The 19872-nt window shown below is 37.9% G+C and overlaps 2 protein-coding genes and 1 pseudogene across 3 annotated transcripts in view; 2 read left to right on the forward strand and 1 right to left on the reverse strand.

Moving 5' to 3' along the window:
* The window catches only part of ZNF846 (zinc finger protein 846), a 112163-nt gene that overhangs the window by 20569 nt on the left and 71722 nt on the right, over nt 1-19872 (forward strand). Inside the window, 5 exon segments of the mRNA XM_077121901.1 lie at nt 8055-8137; nt 8633-8976; nt 8978-9199; nt 9201-9507; nt 9510-9893. Of these exon segments, the coding sequence (XP_076978016.1) occupies nt 8055-8137; nt 8633-8976; nt 8978-9199; nt 9201-9507; nt 9510-9893 (1340 nt within the window).
* LOC143650734 (52 kDa repressor of the inhibitor of the protein kinase pseudogene) lies at nt 4359-7063 on the reverse strand (annotated as a pseudogene).
* Nucleotides 18855-19872, forward strand: part of LOC143650738 (zinc finger protein 556-like) — a 124937-nt gene continuing 123919 nt past the window's right edge. For both annotated transcript variants that reach the window (XM_077121900.1, XM_077121899.1), the window contains exon 1: nt 18855-19335. The gene's annotated coding sequence lies outside the window, so the exon portion shown is untranslated. The remainder of the gene's footprint in view (nt 19336-19872) is intronic.

Genomic DNA, 19872 nt, shown 5'->3' on the forward strand with positions numbered 1-19872 from the left:
CAGCTCCTTTAGCAACTTAAGTTTATATAATACTTTGTCATTTCGATAATGTTCACATTTTCTTCACAAGTAGATTCCATCTCAAGAAACCGCTTTCTTTGTTCATCCATAAGAACCAACTCCACATCTGTTACCGTTTTTTTTTTAACTTTTTCTATTAATTCAAAAAAAATTAACAAACAAAACATTTAGAAATCATTCTATTCTACATATATAATCAGTAATTCTTAATATCATCACATAGTTGCATATTCATCATTTCTTAGTACATTTGCATCGATTTAGAAAAAGAAATAAAAAGACAACAGAAAAAGAAATAAAATGATAATAGAGAAAAAAAACTCTACGTACCATACCCCTTACCCCTCGCTTTCATTTACCACTATTTCAAACTGAATTTATTTTAACATTTGTTCCCCCTATTATTTATTTTTATTCCATATGTTCTACTCTTCTGTTGATATAGTAGCTAAAAGGAGCATCAGACATAAGGTTTTCACATTCACAGAGCCTCATTGTGAAAGCTATATCATTGTTCAATCATCATCAAGAAACATGGCTACTAGAACACAGCACTACATTTTCAGGCAATTCCCTCCAGGCTCTCCACTACACTGTTACCATTTTATTGTGAGATTGCAGCAATTCAGTCAGTCTTCAGGATTCACTTCTAATTCTAGTTCCCTTGCTGTTTCCACCACATTTGTAGTTTTTTCCTCCCTTAAAGTCTTGAACTCCTGAAAGTCATCGATGAGTGCTGGTATCAGTTTCTAAACTCTTCTGAATGTTGATATTTTGACCTCCTCCCATGGATCATGAATGTTCATAATGGCATTTGGAATGGTGAAAACTTTGCAGAAGGCTTTCAGTTGACTTTACTTAGATCTGTCAGAGAAATCACTATCTATGGAAGCTATACCCTTACAAAATATCTTTCTTAAATAATAAGACTTGAAAGTCAAAATGACTCCTTGTTCCATGGACTGCAGAATGGATGTTGTATTAGGCATTGTTCTAGTTTGCTAACTGCTGGAATGCAATATGCCAGAAATGGAACAGCTTTTAAGAAAGGGGGAATTTAATAAGTTGCTAGTTTACAGTTCTAAGGCTATGCAATTGTCCAGATTAAAACAAGTCTATAGAAAGTCCAATCTAAGGCATCCAAGGAAAGATACCTTAAATACCTTCTTGGTTCAAGAAGGCCAATGATGTTCAGTGTTTCTCTCAGCTGGAAGGCCACATGGCAGATATGGCAGTGTCTGCTAGCTTTCTCTCTAGGCCTCTTACTTCATGAAGCTCCCCAGGAGGCATTTTCCTTTTTTATCTCCAAAGGTCACTGGCTGATGGACTCTGTGGTTCTCTTGTCCTTCTGTCATGTTTCTTTGGCTGTTTCCTCATTCTCAAAGGTGACTCCTGGGTGGGCCACAGTGGCTCGCAGGCAGAGTTCTTGCCTGCCATGCCAGAGACCCGGGTTCAATTCCCAGTGCCTACCCATGCGGAAAAAAAAAAAAGGGACTCTCTTCAAAATGTCTCCTTTTATAGGATTCCAATAAACTAATCAAGACCCATGTAGAATGGGTGGGGATACATCACCATCTAATCAAGTTTAATATCCACAACTGGCCGAGTCATATGTGGAGATAACCTAATCAAGTTTCCAACCTATATAGTACTGAATAAGGATTAGAAGAAATGGTTGTTCCCACAAGATTGATTAGGATTAAAACATGCCTTTTCTAGGGTACATAAATCCTTTCAAACTGGCACAGGCATGAAAACATTAATTTCATTGTATATCTCAATCAGAGCTCTTGGATGGCAAGATGCATTGTCAATGAGCAGTGATTTAAAAAAATTTTTTTTATGGTATAGTATAACGTATATACAAAGCAAAGAAATAAAAGAGCAATAGTTTTCAGAGCACTCTTCAATAAGTGGTTACAGGACAGATTCCAGATTTGTCATGGGCTTCTGTACGATCCTCTCATATTTTTCCTTCTAGCTGCTCCAGAATACAGGGCTTAAATACTTTAGCAGTGATATTTTGAAAGAAATCATTTTTTCCTGAGCAGTAGGTTTCAACAGTGGGCTTAAAATATTCAGTTAAGTACGTTGTAAACAGGTGACCTGTCATCTAGGCTTTGTTGTTCCTTTTATAGAACAGAGTAAATGTAGCATAATTCTTGAGGGTCCTAGGATTTTTGGAATGTCAAATGAGGTTTGGCTTCAAGTTCCCTTGCTGTTTCTACCACATCTGCAGTTACTTCCTCCACTAAAGTCTTGAATTCCTCAAAGTCATCCATGGGTGCTGGGATCAATTTCTAAACTCTTCTTAATGTTGATATTTTGACCTCCTCCCCTGAATCATGAATGTTCGTAATGGCATTTGAAATGGTGAAGATTTTCCAGAAGTTTGAAGTGTCCTAGGATTTTTGGAATGGTAAATGAGCTTTGGCTTTAACTTAAAGTAACCAGCTGCATTAACCCCTAACAGGAGAGTCAGCATGTCCTTTGAAGTTTTGAAGCCAGGCATTGATGTCTCTCTAGCTGTGGAAGTCCTAAATGGCATCTTCTTCCAATAGAAGGCTGCTTTGTCTGCATTGAAAATCTGTTGTTTCATGTAGCCACCTTCATTAGTTATCTTAACTAGAGCTTCTGGATAACATGCAGCTTCTACTTCAGCACTTTCTGCTTCACCTTGCACTCTTATGCTGTGGAGATAGCTTCCTTCTTTAAACTTCATGAACCAACCTATGCTAGCTTTAAACTTCTCTTCTTCAGCTTACTCACTTGTCTCAATCTTTGTAGAATTGCCTTAGGGAGTGTTGTAGCTGGTTTGATCTGTCAAGACATGAAAAGGTCTCTTCGTATTAGCAATAAGAGTTTCACTTTCTTATCATTCATGTGTTCATTGGAGTGGTACTTTTAATTTCCTTCAAAAACTTTCCTTTGCGTTCACAATGTGGCTAACTGGTGCAGGACTCCTAGCTTTTAGCCTTTCAACATGCCATGCTCACTAAGTATAATCATTTCTAGCTTTTAATTGGAAGTGGGAAATGTGCAACTCTTCCTTTCACTTGAACACTTTCAAGACGCCATTGTGTTGTTAATTGGCCTGATTTCAATATTGTTGTGTCTGGAAATAGGGAGGCCTGAGACTAGGGAGTGAGACTGGGAAACAGTCTTTGGTGGAGTAGTCAGAACACACACTATTAAATTCATAGTCTTTTTTTTGGTATAGTATTATTTTAATTTTTTTTTGGGGGGGTGCTAGTATTTTATTGAGGATTTTTTGGTCATTATTAATGAAGTTTTTTCATTCATAGTTTATTTTCTTGAGTTGATTTTTTCTGGCTTTGGTATCAGCATAATTTCAGCCTCATGGAATGAGTGAGGAAGTGTTCCCGTATCTTTTATTTTTGAGAAGAGTTTGAAAACTATTGGTCTTCTTTAAGTGTGTGGTAGAATTCTCCATTGAGGCCATCTAGTCCTGAACTTTCCTTTTTTGGGAGATTTTTGAATACTGATTCAATCTCTGCTTATTATAGATTGTATGTTTATTTTTGAGTCAGTTTCAATAGTTCGTGTCTTTTTGGGTATGAGTTCATTTTATCTAGGTATGTAGTTTGTTGGTGTACAGTTTCATATAATTCCCCTATAACCCTTTTGGTTTTGGCAATTCTGTTGTAATGCCCCCACTTTCATTTCTGATTTTTCTAACTGCAGTTCTTTTTTTTTTTTCTTGGTCAGTCTAGCTACAGGTTTGTCAATTTATCAGTTTTTTCAAAGAACCAGTTTTGGTCTCATTGATTTTCTCTGCTGTTACATTCTCTATTTTTTTTTTTTTTAAACAAAATTCACATTTTATTTAGATTGAAATAAACTGCACAAAATTGATTTTCTTCACCAAAAATAACAGCAATATTTTCTGTATTATTCCTAGATAACCCACAAAACACTTATTTTTGTAGGTTTCCCAGGTTTTGCTTATAAATCAAGGTGAGGCAGTAGATATAGTCATGGAAATAGAAGAAAAGAGACAAATCAGCTATCAGTATTCATGGCTTCTGATTCTGTCTTGATCATGAAACAGAAGTGTTCAACACATACCTGCTAAAAAGTTTATGAAGGTGTAGGCTCAACAAAGGAATGTAAACAGCAACAGCCAGATGTGGAAAAAGGCATTCAAACTTTTAACTGTAACTTGTTCCTTTAGGTTCATTTGATAAAGACAAAATCTATACTGTAATCTTTGTTTGACAAGCTTAGTTTCTCTCACTCTCTGGTAATTCCCTTAACTGTCCAATTCAGATTCTTAATAACATACTTAAAAGTTCTACTAGTCAGCTGTGAGCCTCATTTTAACATTTTACAAAATGCATTCCTTCCTTCCACATCTCCTCAAAATTTATTTCTTCAGAGTACTGATAAGTGGACTGAAACTGGATCCACAGTGATGATTAATGTTATATCTAAAATGACTTAAAGTAATTCCAGAGTGCCACTAACAAAGATCACACAAAAATGATATGTGGCACTTTCAATGCTATCTTCTGAAAGAACAGATGGGTCTTCAAAGCATGAGAGTTCAAACAGGGGCCCTTTAAATAGGTAGATTATTAATGACTAATGTATTCAATGGGAGACCTATAGGCAAAGATAGTCAGTGATTAAGCAGCTTACATACACCTCACATGTAAGATGTAAGATGTCCAAACGTAAGATGAAAATGAAGTCTTTTAAGTATTTTCAATGGTTTCTGAATTACTTGTAGGAAGCTCTGACTTAGTTGTATCGAGTTTGATGTATGTGTCCACCATCAAATCCAAATCATGTTTTATATCAAAATTTATGTTAAGCAAAGCCAAGTTACTTGACCTTTGGTCTGTCAAAGTGTTTCTCAGGTATGCTTTGAGACGCTTTCGTCCATTTTCATAGCGTTCATTCTCAACCTTCATCACAGGAAGAATACGTAAGACCTTCAACAAAGCATAAACATTAGGAAAAAACTTGATGTCAGGTAGATGGAGGGCTTCATAAATGGTAGATGGAAGCTCTATATCTTTTCCTCTGTGTTTCCACTTGATTCTCCAACAATGAAGCTTGGCTGAGAGTGTGTCAGGATTGGGTAAGTCACTTCTGTACATGTCAGCATGGTGTTCCTCTGACGTATTGAATTTGAGCTGTCCCATGACAGAGGGTACCAGAGATAAACATTTAAGAGCTCTGAGGTGCTGTTCTGAAAATATATCTTTAAGTTCCTGAATAATGTGCTCCACTGTTGGAACACTTAGGGTTTCCTTATAGTAACTCTCCGAGGTTAACTGAGATTCCAAGTTAGCTTGCTGAGCTCTGCGGAATTTACCAGGGAGTTTCATGTGAATATCAAGTTTGGTTGCCAAATTTGTGGCTTCCTCAAACCAAAATTCATGATAAACTTCAATATTTTCCATCACTTCATTTAGTGAATGCAGCACTGCAGTCAAGCTGCTAGCTGCAAAGAAGACATCAGAGGTTTGCCCCTGGAGATTTTTCCCAAAGGCTCTTGTAAAAGATAGGACATTCTTAAGAACAACAATGGTAACAATGAAATAAAAATCTGTTACGGCACTACAGAGTACAAATGCTCGGCCAGCTATACAGTTATTCCAACTAATATTTGTGTCACTATTTATACCATCTAAACATAAAACAAGCGCTTGCAGGAGTTCCACTAAAATTTCAAAAGCATCATACCTGCCTGTCCACTGAGAATGGCAAATTTCCTTCAGTTCATTACCCGTTTCTTCATTGCTCTGAAAAAGGACGGAAATTACATTATCAAGTTCTGAAAGTAGTTGCGGTGACCGATGGAAAAAAGAAGAAACTTCCTCAATTGTTCCCAATGCAACAGATACTCCCATAACAGGCACCGATTTTGCTAACCACATATTTAAGGCACAGGAAGAGCAGAGTGTGTAGACAGCTTGAGGGTATTTCTCTAGAAATCTGGAAGCAACAACTTTCATTTTGGAGGAAAATCCACTGGACACAATGTACGCCTGTCCACGACAGTATTCCATGTTTAGTCCCCATTTCTCAGTTATTGTAGTGTGAAATTTCACAGCCAAAATTTCTGCATCTGCTTCATAAGGGAGGAAGCCCACAAATTCCTCTCTCAGATTATGAGATTCATCCACCAACCTCACCAACACAGGCAGGTGCTCTTCCCCTGCTATGTCTACCACATCATCAGTGATAATTGAAAAGAAGTGTGAGTCTCTCACTTCCCTGAGAGTTTCTTCCCGAATGCAGCTCTCACATATCTCTAGCATCTGTTTCTGCTGTGTTTTTGAACAGAACAATGTGTTAACTGCTGTTGTCTCAAAGCGCCTTCTGAGAACCTCTTCACCGGAATTTATTCGGCACTCCAGCAGTGCTTGAAAGTTATCAGGAGTAAAGAGACCTTCAGGAAGTTCATCAGCCTCATGTCCATCCAGAGGTATGTTTTGTTTTCCCATAAGAATCAAAATTTCAAATAAAGATTTTAGGTATTCTTTGTTTTCCTTCTCTTCAAGAGTTAAAGGTAAAATATCTCCATCCTGTTCTTCGCCCCCTTCTTCTGCACTTGGGTTCTGAGCACTGCTGTTGTTTGTTTCTTTATGTTTTTGTTCCTGCTCAGAAGTTTCATCAGTTTTTTTCTGTTTCAGTGTCCTGATTTCATCTTCACTCAATTCTTTTATTCGTTTTCTGTGTCTACTATATGGATTGTTCAAATGACTGGTAAGATCAAATATTGTTGGTATAGCATTATCTCGAAGAACTGTCCTATAAGGACTAGTTCTACAGATCCTAGAGGTCTCAAAGTGTTTGGCACATAACCGATAATGTTTATTTAGCTGACCGGGTGTTTTATCTTCCAAGTCTGCTCTCCTACAATTCTCCACCCACTTCTGGCATCTGGTCGGGTCCCGCGGGAACCTGAAGAAGGCCAGGTCGGACTGTGTGCTCTTCCGCGTGCAGTTGGGGGCAGCGCAGAAGTTCGGCATGGTAGCCCGCCCGCCGGCTGGCCCAGTCCTCCCCTCCCCGCCTCCTCAGGGCAGCCCGCCAGCCCGTCGGGGCCGGGGAGGGGAGCCAGGCCGGCCGGCCGACTCTGCAGGGCCCGCACGCCGGGGCTACATTCTCTATTTTATTTATCTCAGCTGTAATTTTAATTATTTAGTTCCTTTTGGCAGCTTTCAATTTGATTTGCTATTCTTTTCCTTGTTCCTTAAGTTGTGAGACTATGTTTTTGAATTGGGATCTTTATTTTTAATGTAGGCTGTTATAACTATACATTTCCCTCTGAGCACTGTTTTTGCATACCATAAGTTATGGTGTGTGCATTTTTGTTTCCATTTATCCTTGAAGTATTTTCTAATTTCTCTTGTGATTTCTTGTTTAATACTTTGATTGTTAAAGTGTTGTTTAATTTGCACATACTTGCAATTTTTCTCATTTTCTCTCTTTTTGATTTTTACTTTCATTGCACTTCTACAGAGAAGATACTTAGTATGATTTCAGTCTTTTTAAGTTTAGTAAGACTTGTTTTATAGCTTTACATATGGTCTACCCTAGTGAATGTTCTGTGTGCTCTTGAAGAATGTGTATTTTGCTGTTGTTGGTTTATGACAGTTCATTGATGTTCTTTTGAGTTTTATATAGTTTTGAAGTCTTCCACTCTTATGGTAGAACTATTTCTCCCTCCAGCTCTGTCAGTGTTTGCTTCATATAGTTTGGGGTTCTGTTGTTAGATGTGTATATTTTAAAAATTATTATATTTTGTTGATGTGTTAACTTTTTTCCCCAATATATACTGTTCTTTGTCTCTTGTAGGTTTTTTTTTTAAGTCTACTTTATCTCACGTTGGTGTAGCCACCACAGATTTCTTATGGTTACTACAATGTTTTTGTAGTGGGATGGAGGCCAGAGTTCCTTACCTTGCCATTTTGGTGACATTACTCCCTGTACTATATGATTATAAACTTCATTTATAACAATTTTTCTTCAGATCTAAAATTTTCACTTTATTTCAGAATTGGATTTTCAACTCAAAACCAAGATATCAGCACCTTATCGAGTTATTTCTGGTGAAAAAACATCAAATGGAATACAGTTGGTAAGATTTTCAAGGATAATTCCTTTCCTCCTCCATTAGTACTGGAAACACAGTATCCATGAAAAATGTATGAGACAAATGGTGTTTACCCCAAAGAAAGCTGAGTCTCTAGAGATTTTCTGATTGTTTTGGATTTTTGTGGAGCACTGTGAACTCACTTCAAACCTGTTTTCTCTTTAGCAAGCCCATAAATAAACATTCTTTTGTATATAAATATTTGTCTTTTGAAACATATTTTAGTCTAAATAATTATCAGAAAACGTTCTAAGAAACCCGTGGAAGTTGAAAATATTATTCAGGCTCCTACCTTCCTAATTATCTTATTCATTTAAAAATTTCTCAGGGACACAGCAGGAACTGTTTATATAGGATAAAATGGCAAAACTCCAGTCATTGCAATATTTTCTATACATAAAAGTTATGATGAGAGAGAAATTCTGTTACTATAATGTATGTGAGAACGCATTTAGTCATCATTCATACCTTAATCAACAGGAGAGCAGCAACACTGGAGAGAAGCTATATGCCTCTAATCAATGTGAGAAAGCCTTTATTGAACACTCTTGTCATACGAATTGCATGAAAACTCACATTAGAGAAAAAATATATAACAATGAAAGTGGGAAAGTCTTCAGAAAGAAATTTATTTATACTTCGCACAAGAAATTCCATGAGAAAACTTCTGAATTGTATCAACTTGAAAAAGCCTCTAATCAGCTTCCAATTCTTAGTGGGAACAAGTAAACTCATACACGAGAGAGACTGTGTGAATGCAATGCCTGACGTAGAGCCTTTGTTAATCAATCATCCCTTAAGGTACACGTGAGAGCCCAGATTGGAAAAAACCTATGTATGCAAGGAGTGCGGGAAAGCCTTTACTAATTCTTCACATCTTACAGGACATGTAAGAATTCACAGGGAAAAAAAGCCCTGTGTCTGTAGGGAATGTGGGAAAGCCTTCATGCAGTCTTCAGGACATATATTACGTATCAGAAGCCATACTGGTGAAAAACCATGTAAATGTAAGGAGCGTGGGAAAGCCTTCACCAGTTCTACATGTCTTAGAACATCTGAGAATTCACAGTGGAAAGAAGCCCTATGTGTGTATGGAATGTGGAAAAGCCTTTACTCGATCCACAGGACTTACTTTACACATACGAATTCACACTGGAGAAAAACCGTATGAACGTAAAGAATGTGGGAAAGCTTTTAATCATTCTTCATACCTTACAAAACATGTAAGAATTCACAGTGGAGAGAAGCTCTATTTATGTAATGAATGTGGGAAAGCTTTCACTCGTTCCTCAGGACTTATTTTACACATCCGAACACACATTGGAGAAAAACCCTAAGAGTGTAAGGAATGTGGGAAAAAGCCTTTAATAATTCCTCAGTGCTTAATCAGCATGTAAGAACTCATACTGGAGAGAAGCCTTATGAATGCAAGGAATGTGGGAAAGCTTTCACTCAGTCATCAGGACTTACAACTCATTTAAGAACTCACACTGGAGAGAAGGCCTATGAATGTAAGGAATGTGGGAAAGCATTTGCTCGTTCTATAAATCTTAATATGCACATGCGCACTCACACTGGAGAAAAACCTTATAAGTGTAAGAAATGTGGGAAAGCCTTTAGATATTCCACATGCCTTAATATTCACAAGCGAACACACACTGGAGAGAAACCTTATGAATGTAAAGAATGTAGGAAAACCTTCAGTCAGTCATCGGCTCTTGCTAAACATCTACGATCTAAGGTATGTGAGAAAACCTTTAGATCTTCTTCAGACCTTCACATTCACATGTAAACTCATCTGGAAAAGATGTAATAAAATTAAAGAAAATGAGAAACCTTTCCTCAGTTTTCATACTTTATGTAATTATAGGAACATATAGGTGAGAGAAGCACTATTAATTTAAAAAATGTGGAAAGGCTATAATTCTTTATCCCTTACAGAATAGGTAAGAAGAATTCACACTTGGGTGAGAAATCTTCCTGTTTTAAGTAAGATGGGCAAATCCTTATTCATTTGAACATTACTTATTTTACACATCTAAAATTACTACAAAACCTGTATGAAGGTAAGAATAAGATACAGCTTTTAAGTATTAGTAACATGAGAACTCACATTGGAAAAAAAACCTCCATATGTAAGGAATTTGGTAAAGTTTTTACATAGTCTTCAGCCCTTAAATCCACCCTTGTTTAGAAGTCTATGAATGTAAAGGACACAGGAAGGCCTTCACTTACCCCTTGTGTCGTTTAAGAACTCAACCCAATTTAAGAACTTACAGTGGAGAGATGCTTCATTAATGTAAGAAATATGGGAACTTTTTCAGAAATTCTTCACATCTTCGCATGTAAGACAATGCATGAGTGTGAGAAATGTGACAAATCTTTCACTATATCATGTATTAGTGAATAAGAATTTGTATGAAGGTAAGATAGTGGGAAAGCTTTAGTTCTGCCTCACTTATTATTCTCTAATGATTTCACAAGAAAAATACGAATGTTAGCAATGTAGGAATGCCTCTCTTTTTCTTTCATCCTTTAGTAACATGATTCACACTGGAACGAAACTAATTGTTTGGAATATGAGAAATGCTGATTCCTTCTACAGATCTTACTGTACATGTGAAAACTCACTATGGAGGAAAGGTCTAAAAATGTGGAAATGGTTTTAATTCATATCTCAAGAGACTCAGAATATACTGAAATGATATTTCAAGGTAGTGCTGTTCACTTGTTCAAAGGAAAAGTCATACTGATGGAGTAGTTGAAATAAATGACATGCAAATGAGGTTGTCTTTCTTTGTGTCTTTTTCTCAATGAAGATGGTTTGCCCCTTCATTTCCTAAGGTGGTTTTATATTAGAAACTGTAATTGCTTTTTAAAAGGTCCTTTAAGTAGGTTTTTGCTGTGTGATACACAGTTCATATGGTGATATTTCCATTATGGCTCAGCTCTGAACACTTTGTCATTTACATTATGATGTCTTCAATGAACTATAGGTTTTTCAGGTGTGTATTTAATTAGCAATGTGAGAGTATTTTATAAATGCTTGTGAGTTCTGCTTTCTAATGCAATTCCAAATGATTTATAGATGGCACTTTAAAATATTAATTTTATTTTATTTATAGGGAAGTTCTGTCTGACCTTGTATGGCAGGTATTTGCCAATCATCTTACCAATAGCCATTTTCCCCTGGTTTCTTATAAATAAATTCTGATTGTCTTCAGGTTCATAGTTTAAAAAAAAGTCATGTTATAGCTTTCCTTGGACTTACGGGAAACCGTTACCCAGTTCTGCTAATGACAAGTAGGTGTAAGTCATTGTGGTGGGTTCTGGAAAAGCTGTTGAAATGGGGGCAGTCTCATATAGTTTTTCTCTTTTATCCATTGTCTTGGACCTTCACCCTTTCCTGATAATCAGGTACATTTCCTGGAGCTGGGAAGATAAGTTTTGTGTGATGAAAACAAAAGTCAGAGATAATAAAGGTGTGGCTAAATATACAGGTCTACTTTTCTTCAAGGTGTTTTTGTACCAGCCATTAGACTGCTTTTTTATGTACTCGTTACATGAGAAAAGTAAGCTGCTCGTTTTGCTGGGGATGTATATTTGAGTTAGGGTGTAGATGAAACTTAAAACTGTGTTAATATATGCTTTCCCTCAAGGATTAGCAAGTCCTGGGACACTTCTAACTTGAATGGCTGGGAACATGGTAGGGACTAGCAAATGGGTTGAGAGATAGTTGCCCATGAAATAGGAAGATAATTAAGATTGCTGTCCATGAATCCAAGGGAGAGTGGGGACTGATCTACTTTCCCAAATGCTGATTGGGTGAGTTAAAAGGATTGGGATTTGACAATGGAAGTCATTGGAAACTACTTGTAAATCTGATCTGTATAGCAGGATGGACGAAAGTCTCACTTGAATAGGTTCTGAAGAAAATTAGGTAGAAATTGGAGACAAAAAGCGTTTTTTTCTTTACCATTTGTATTCTGTATTACGTTGTGTTAGTTATCTTCCTTTCAAGAGGACAACTCTTCCTTGAACTGTGTTGGCCATTTCTTTGCTTTTCTTCATAGGTTTTGTTACTTATATGTCTATACCATAATGAGATATTACTTACCTCAGGTGGTTTTTGAATTGTTTATAGGTGCTGCTATTATTGGTACATGCCTCTGTAGTTTATTTCCTTCATCTTTGTGTCCAATATTTATTAGGTTACGATAATCTCTACTCAACATTGTTATGAGATGGTCTCTCACTGTTGTTTTTTTTTTAACTTTTTTTTACTGTATAGTATAACATATATACAAAGCAAAGAAATAAAAAAGCAATAGTTTTCAAAACACTCTTCAAAAAGTGGTTACAGGATAGATCCCAGAGTTTGTTATAAATCTACTGTACAATTCTCTCATATTTTTCCTTCTAGCCGCTCCAGAATATAGGAGGCTGGAAGGCTTAAATACTTTTTTATCGTCGCAATTGACTTTTTTTGTGTGTGTGAACAATAATATATATACAAAAAAGCTATACATTTCCAAAAATAGCACCACAATTAGTTGTAGAACATATTTCAAACTTTGACATGGATTACAATGTCACAATTTTAGGTTTTTACTTCTAGCTGCTCTAAAATACTGGAGACTAAAGGAAATATCAATTTAATGATTCAGCATTCATATTCACTTGTTAAGTCCTATCTTCTATGTATAATTCCACTGTCATTTTTTATCTTTCCATACATCTCTTTGGGGTTGTTTGGGCTATGACAATTCTAAATTTTTGACATTGGAAGGGTCTGTCACTAATATGGGGTAGGGGGATGGAACTGATGTTCTGGAGAGGCTGGGCTAGGTTTCAGGACTTATCTGGACCAGGGACCCATCTAGAGGTTGTAGGTTTCTGGCAAGTTACTCTAGTGCCTGAAACCCTTGTAGAATCTTATATATTGCCCTAGGTGTTCTTTAGGATTGGCTGGAATGATCCTGGTTGGGAGTTGGCAGGTTATGATAGGTAGCAAGGTCTACATGAAGCTTGCATAAGAGCAACCTCTAGAGTAGCCTCTTAACTCTATTTGAACTCTCTCTGCCACTTGATTAATTACACTTCTTTTCCCCCTTTTGGTCAGGATGGAATTGTTGATCCCTCAGTGCCAGGTCTGGATTCATCCCTGGGAGTCCTCTCCCACATCTTCAGGGAAACTTTCACCCCTGTATGTCATGTCCCACTTAGGGGGGAAGGCAATGATTTCACGGGCTTAGAGAGACTGAGGCCAATCTGAACAACAACAGAGGTCCTCCAAAAGTAACTTTTAGGCATGCCTATAGGTAATCTAAGTGTCTCTGCTATCTACATAAGCTTCACAAGAGTAACCCTCATGATTGTGGGCATGACCTATTGATTTGGATGTCCCTAAAGTTTGACATAGTTTCAGGGGATTCCCCAATGGTAAGGCTTAATAGTTCAGTAGTCTTTCTTCCCTTTCTCAGGGGACTTTGCCAATACTTTTTGATTATCTGATAAACTCTAGGATGTTTCCAGGCATAACAATAATCTATACAGGATTAAAGGACCGCTTATTCTCATTGTGTTTTTTATTTGCCTTTCTGTGATTGCTGATGGTCATGAACATCTTTGCAAGTACTTAGGCTGTTTTGTTTTCCTTTTCTAACACCTCCAGTACCAGATCAGTCATTGAAAAAATTCCATATATGTTTGGGTATGTTTCAGGACTTTATGTTGTTCATCTTTGGTCAAGTTGGTCTAATCTCTGCATCATACCACTTGTCTTTGTTATAACAATTTTTTTGTATTTCCTAATGCCTGGTAAAACTGTTCCCCATGCCAGTTTTTTTTTGGAGTGTCTTACCTATTCTTGGCTCTTTGTTTTAATTTTGAACTTATTTCAGACTTAGAGAAAACATTGCTAGAATAGTGTAAATAAGTCCAGTATACCCTTCACCCAGATTCACCAGTTGTTAACAGTTTGCCTCATTTGCATTTTCCCCAAGTATAGTTACTGTTTATTGCATTCCTTCATTTATATTAAACAATATAATATTTATATTTGTCAATATAGTTTTGGACAAAACACAATATTAACCTCATGTAATAAGAGACATAAGTTAATTTAATGTGTGCTACTTTCATGAGAAGAGGCAAAATCTTAAACAGCTAAGGAAATCCAGATACTGGCCACCAGCAACCACAGAATTTCACAATACAATCTACTTTTTAAAAAGCCACAGAGTAAGCTAGGGATGACAATCCAAAACAAAGTAGTTGTGATGTGTGGGTCTCTACCCAAAGAATACAGGCAAGAATACAATACAATCTTGAAGCAAGATTTGGAGATGATTTGCCTTCTGCCATGGGGACAGATGACAGGACCATGTCCGAGTCAACAGAACATGGTCACCATTCTGTTTTTGTAAAGATTTTCCACTTTTGTGGGTATGATTTTCTCAACTTTCTCCCAAGTTCAGGGCCACCTTTTACTAAGGATTTTAATTCTCTATTTTCTCTACTTACTATGGTACAGTTTTCTCCTTTATCCTGTGTGGCTTTTCTGTGTGCTGCAACTTCCACATTAGCATATCCTGCCCTAGGGAGACAAATGGGGTAAGTGTTCAGAAATATGAATTGTTTTTAGATGCACTATCAATTGAAGACTGAGTTGGGAGTGTACACCACTTGCCAACTGTTCTGCCATGAGTCATTTTTGTTGCTTGAAACTACTTTGTGTACTCTCACTAATTGCTAAGGTGGCACCTTTGGTCTTTGTGGGCTTGACTTCCTGTGCCTGAATGTGCCTGGGGCTCTAATTCACTGCCATGGGTGGCTCTGTTTCTAGTGATCATGGCAGGAGATGCCCAGGCCATGGTGCTGCTGCTGTGTGACTTGTAACTGTGTGGAGCTGAGTGTGAGGGAGGCATTCTGACCTTGTAGGTTGTAATAGATTTCCTACCTTCTTTTTTTTTTTTTTTTTTTAAAGGAAAGACAGAGAGAAGGAAGGAAGGATAGAAGGAAGGAAGGAAGGAAGAAAGGGAAACATCTTTAAACATTTTCTTGTTTTATTGTATTCTGTTTCTCCGTTTTTGTTACATGGGCTGGGGCCGGGAATCGAACCGAGGTCCTCCGGCATAGCAGGCAAGCACTTTGCCCGCTGAGCCACCGTGGCCCACCCCTACCTTCTTTTTTGAAGTTTTTTTTCTTTTATTCTTTGTTTGCATTTGTGGAGTCTTTGTCCAGTCTCTATCATCATCCGTAGTTCCAAGCAAATGGAATGTGACCTTTTATTTAATTGTCTCTATGGGGAACCTTTCCTAAGAGTGTCTTAAACAATATCATCTTGATTATGTGTCTTTTTGACATGATCTTATATGTAGAAAATCCTAACTAATGCACTAAAAGCATTACTAATAAAAAAATTCAGCAAGATTGCAGGATACAAGATCAATATATAAAGATCAATTATATTCTACATACTATTATTGAACAATAAAACATGAAATTAAGAAAACAATTCCATTTACAATAGCACCAAATAGAACGAAATACTTAGGAATAAATTTTTAAAAAAATGCTAGACTTGTACAGTGAATGTTAAAAGGCACTTGAAAAATTAAATAAGGCCTAAATAAATGGGAAGATGGCCTGTGTACATGGATTGGAAGCTTGATACAGTCAGGCTGGCAATAGTCCCCAAACTAATCTGTAGAATAAGCACAATCCCTATCAAAATCCCATCTGGCTTCTTAGGAGAAAACTGACATACTTTTCCTAAAATTAAGCAGAACTGTAAGGGAACGAGACTGGCCCAAACAATATTGAAAAAGAACAAGGAGATGCACTGTTTTAGTTTCCTAACTGCTAAAACAAATACTGTACAATGGCTTGGCTTAAACGATAGGAAATTATTGGCTTATGGTTTTGGGGTTAGGAAAAGTCCAAAATAGAAGCATAAGCAAGGTGATACTTCCTCATGAGACTGTGGCATTTTGGGTTGGTGATTTTTGTTTCTTGCCTTTTCCATTCTGTGATACTGCACGTTACAGCATTTTCTCTTTTTTCTTCTGTATTCTGTCAAATTCTGGCTTCTTGCCTTCTGTAGCTTTTTCTTTTGTCCGAATTTCATTCTGCTTCTAAAAGACTCCAGTAATTGTATTAAAGCCCGACCTGATTCATGTGGCCACACTTTAAAAATGACACCTTAAAACTGTGCTATTTATAATGATTCACATATAAAGAAATAGAATAAGACTAAGAACATGTTTTTCTTGGGTAACAACTCCAAGCTGGCACATGTCCCACTTTTAAGACTTACTTCAAAATCGCAGTATTCAAAACATTTGGTACTAGCTAAAGAGTAGGTATATAGCTCAGTGCTGTAGCATTGGGTCCAGAAATAACCCATACATCTATGGTTAATCGATTTCTGAGGATGCTGGGATAATTCGAAGGAAAGAAAGAAGATAGTCTTTCAACAATTGGATATCCACGTGTAAAAAATGAAGGTGGACTCCTACCTCACATGATATGTAACAGTTAACTCAATTAAAAATGAATCAAAGACATAAATCAAGGGTAAAGGCTATAAAACAGAACAAAACATGGGTAAATCATGGGCTTGCATTGGCAATGGGTTCTTAGATATGATATCAGGACTAAATGCAAAAGCAATGAAAATAAATCGGACTTTGTCAAAATTGGACTTTTGCACCACAGGTGACACTAAACTTTTATGCTTCAGAGGACAGTATCCAGAAAGTGAAAAGAGAACCCACAGAATGGCAGAAATTATTTGCAGTATATATGTATATATGATAAAGGACTTGTATCCAGAATAAAGAAACAATAAAAAGACAAATAATGTAACTTTAAAAAAATGAGAAAGATTATGAACAGACATTTCTCCAAAGATGACATACAAATGGCCAATAAGCAGAAGAAAAGATCAATAGCATTAGTCATTAGTGAAATGCAAATCAAAACTACGAGATACCACTTCACAGTAAATAAGATGATTAAAATAAAAAAGAGAAGATACATATTAGCAAGGATGGAGAGAAATTGGGATCTTTGTATTTTTTTTGTGGGATTTAAAATATATATTTTTATTATAAACAATGAACCGACATACCAACATACTTGACATACAATCATTCTTGACATTCGGACGTTCTGTCCATGGTGTACAATTAATGGCTCACAATATCATCACATACTTGTGTATTCATCACCATGATCATTTTTTGAACATTTGCATCTCTCCAGCAAAAGAAAAAAAAGAAAAAATTCATACGTGCCATACCCCTTACCTTTCCCTCTCATTGACCACTGATATTTCAGTCTCTCAATTTATTTTAACCTTTGTTCCCCTATTATTTATTTTTTATACATTATTTTTTACTCATCTGTCCATACCGTAGATGAAAGGCGCATCAGACACAAGGTTTTCACAATCACACAGTCACATTGCAAAAGCTGTATCATTATACAATCATCTTCAAGAAACATGGCTATTGGGACAAAGCTCTACAGTTTCAGGTACTTCCCTGTAGCCACTCTAATAGACCATAAACTAAAAAAGGGATATTTATATAATAGGTAAGAATAACCTCCAGGATAACCTTTAGATTCTGTTTGAAGTCTCTCAGCCACTGACACTTTATTTTGTCTCATTTTTCTCTTCCTCATTTTTGTTGAGATTTTCTCAACCTGTTGGTACCAAGTCCCAGCTCATCCTGGGATTTCTGTCCCATGTTGCCAGGGAGGTTTACACCTCTGGGACTCATACCCCACTTTGGGGCCGGTGTGTGTGTGTGTGCGTGCGCGCGCGCAGTATGTTAGTTTGTTTGGTGGGATTTTTAGTGGTGCAGCCACTTTGGAAAAGTCTTGTGGTTCTTCAAAATATTATACTTACCATATAACTCCCTAATTCTACTCCTAAGTATATACCAAAGAGAATACAAACATTTTCATTCATAAATATTCATAGTAGCAGTATTCATAATACCCAGAAAGTGGAAACAAACCAAATGTTTATCAGCTGGTGAATGAATGAGTAAAACGCTGTTCAGCTATGCAATGGAAGATCATTTGGCAATAAAAATCACTCATTATACAACACAGATGAATCCTGATAAGCAGCAAAAGAGTTCTTTTTGTGGTTATGAGGATACTCTCAAAATTGATTGTGGTGATAGTTTTTCAACTTCGTGAACACACTGCCCTGTTCTGCTATCCAAGCACCGTGCTGGGCCTCCTCCCAGCTCTAATCCCATCCTTGGGCTGGTCCCCGCTCTTCGCCCGCAGCCATGCCCCTGGTATGTCCGCCCAAGCCCACAGCACCCATTTGAAAGGACAGTTCCAGCGCAGGAGACCCTCCCGTGCCAATCCTCTGCCGGAAGCAGAAGTGTCCAGCGTCCGTCGCTTTCGTCGCTTCCATCGCTGCGTCCTTGCGTCAGAGCGCGGCTTCGCCTGCTAGCCTGGCCCGGCCGGGCGTAGGTACGCAGTGCGTCAGGGGCGGGCCCCGGGGTCAGGGGCGGGCCCCGGGGTCAGGGGCGGGCCCCGGGGTCAGGGGCGGGCCCCGGGGTCAGGGGCGGGCCCCGGGGTCAGGGGCGGGCCCCGGGGTCAGGGGCGGGCCCCGGGGTCAGGGGCGGGCCCCGGGGTCAGGGGCGGGCCCCGGGGTCAGGGGCGGGCCCCGGGGTCAGGGGCGGGCCCCGGGGTCAGGGGCGTCAGTGATGTAGTGCGTCGGGGGCGGTAGAGTCAAAGGGCGATATTGGGGTCGCGGGGCACCCGGTCTGCCTGTAGAAGCCAGGGTCCACTCTGCCCTCTACTTGGGGGAGCCGCACCTCTTGTGGCAAGAACTGGTCGGCTGGGCTCTGCAGAGAGGCTGGTGGGAAAATGTGGTCAGGCGTGTGGCCCTATTGTTTTCATTTTCTAATTGACAGCATTAAATAAAACCCTTCAGAAGAACCGTTGGTGTTCTTTTTCCGGAAGGCAAAGCCTCGTCTTGATTGATTCAGAGTCTTCAGGGACCTGGTGATTCCGGCCTGTTCTGGTGAGCCCTGGATGGAAGTTGCTTTAAGAAGAGTCGTTCTTCAGTTTCCTGTGCAAAACCCACATTTGAGAATTTAGTCTTGGCTTTGGGCTTTTGCAATTTATCTTTGACACATTACATTCAGGTAGGAAGATAAAATATTTTCTTAGGTGTCTAGAGTGTGCGTGTCTCTGTATATTAATGCAGACATTTGTAGACAACAAATCTTCCTACTAGAGAAAAGCAGGAATACTTAGCTGTTTTTTTAAAAATTTTGAATTTTTCTTTATTAGAGAAGTTCTTGGTTTATAGAACAATCATGCATGAAATACAGAATTTCTATATACTACCCAGTCCGCAGCACCTTGCATTGGTGTCGAACATTTGTTACAATTGTTGATAGCACATTTTTATAAATTGTATTATTAACTACAGTCCATGGTTTACCTTAGGGGTTTTTGCGTCACATTGATCCATGAGTTTAAAGAAAAAATTGTTACCATATACACAATCTGAAGTTTCGTCTTTTAATCACATTCAGATAAATATTACAGTGCTGTTGTTTATGTTCAAAATGTTGTGCTACCATTATTCCAAACAGGGATCTTTTACATTTTAAGCATTAACTTCCCATTCGCTGCCCCTACTCCATTGTCTGGTACTCTGTATTGTAGATTCTGAC

The sequence above is a fragment of the Tamandua tetradactyla genome, chromosome 11, assembly GCF_023851605.1.
Source record: "Tamandua tetradactyla isolate mTamTet1 chromosome 11, mTamTet1.pri, whole genome shotgun sequence".
In the NCBI taxonomy this organism is placed as follows: Eukaryota; Metazoa; Chordata; class Mammalia; order Pilosa; family Myrmecophagidae; genus Tamandua; species Tamandua tetradactyla.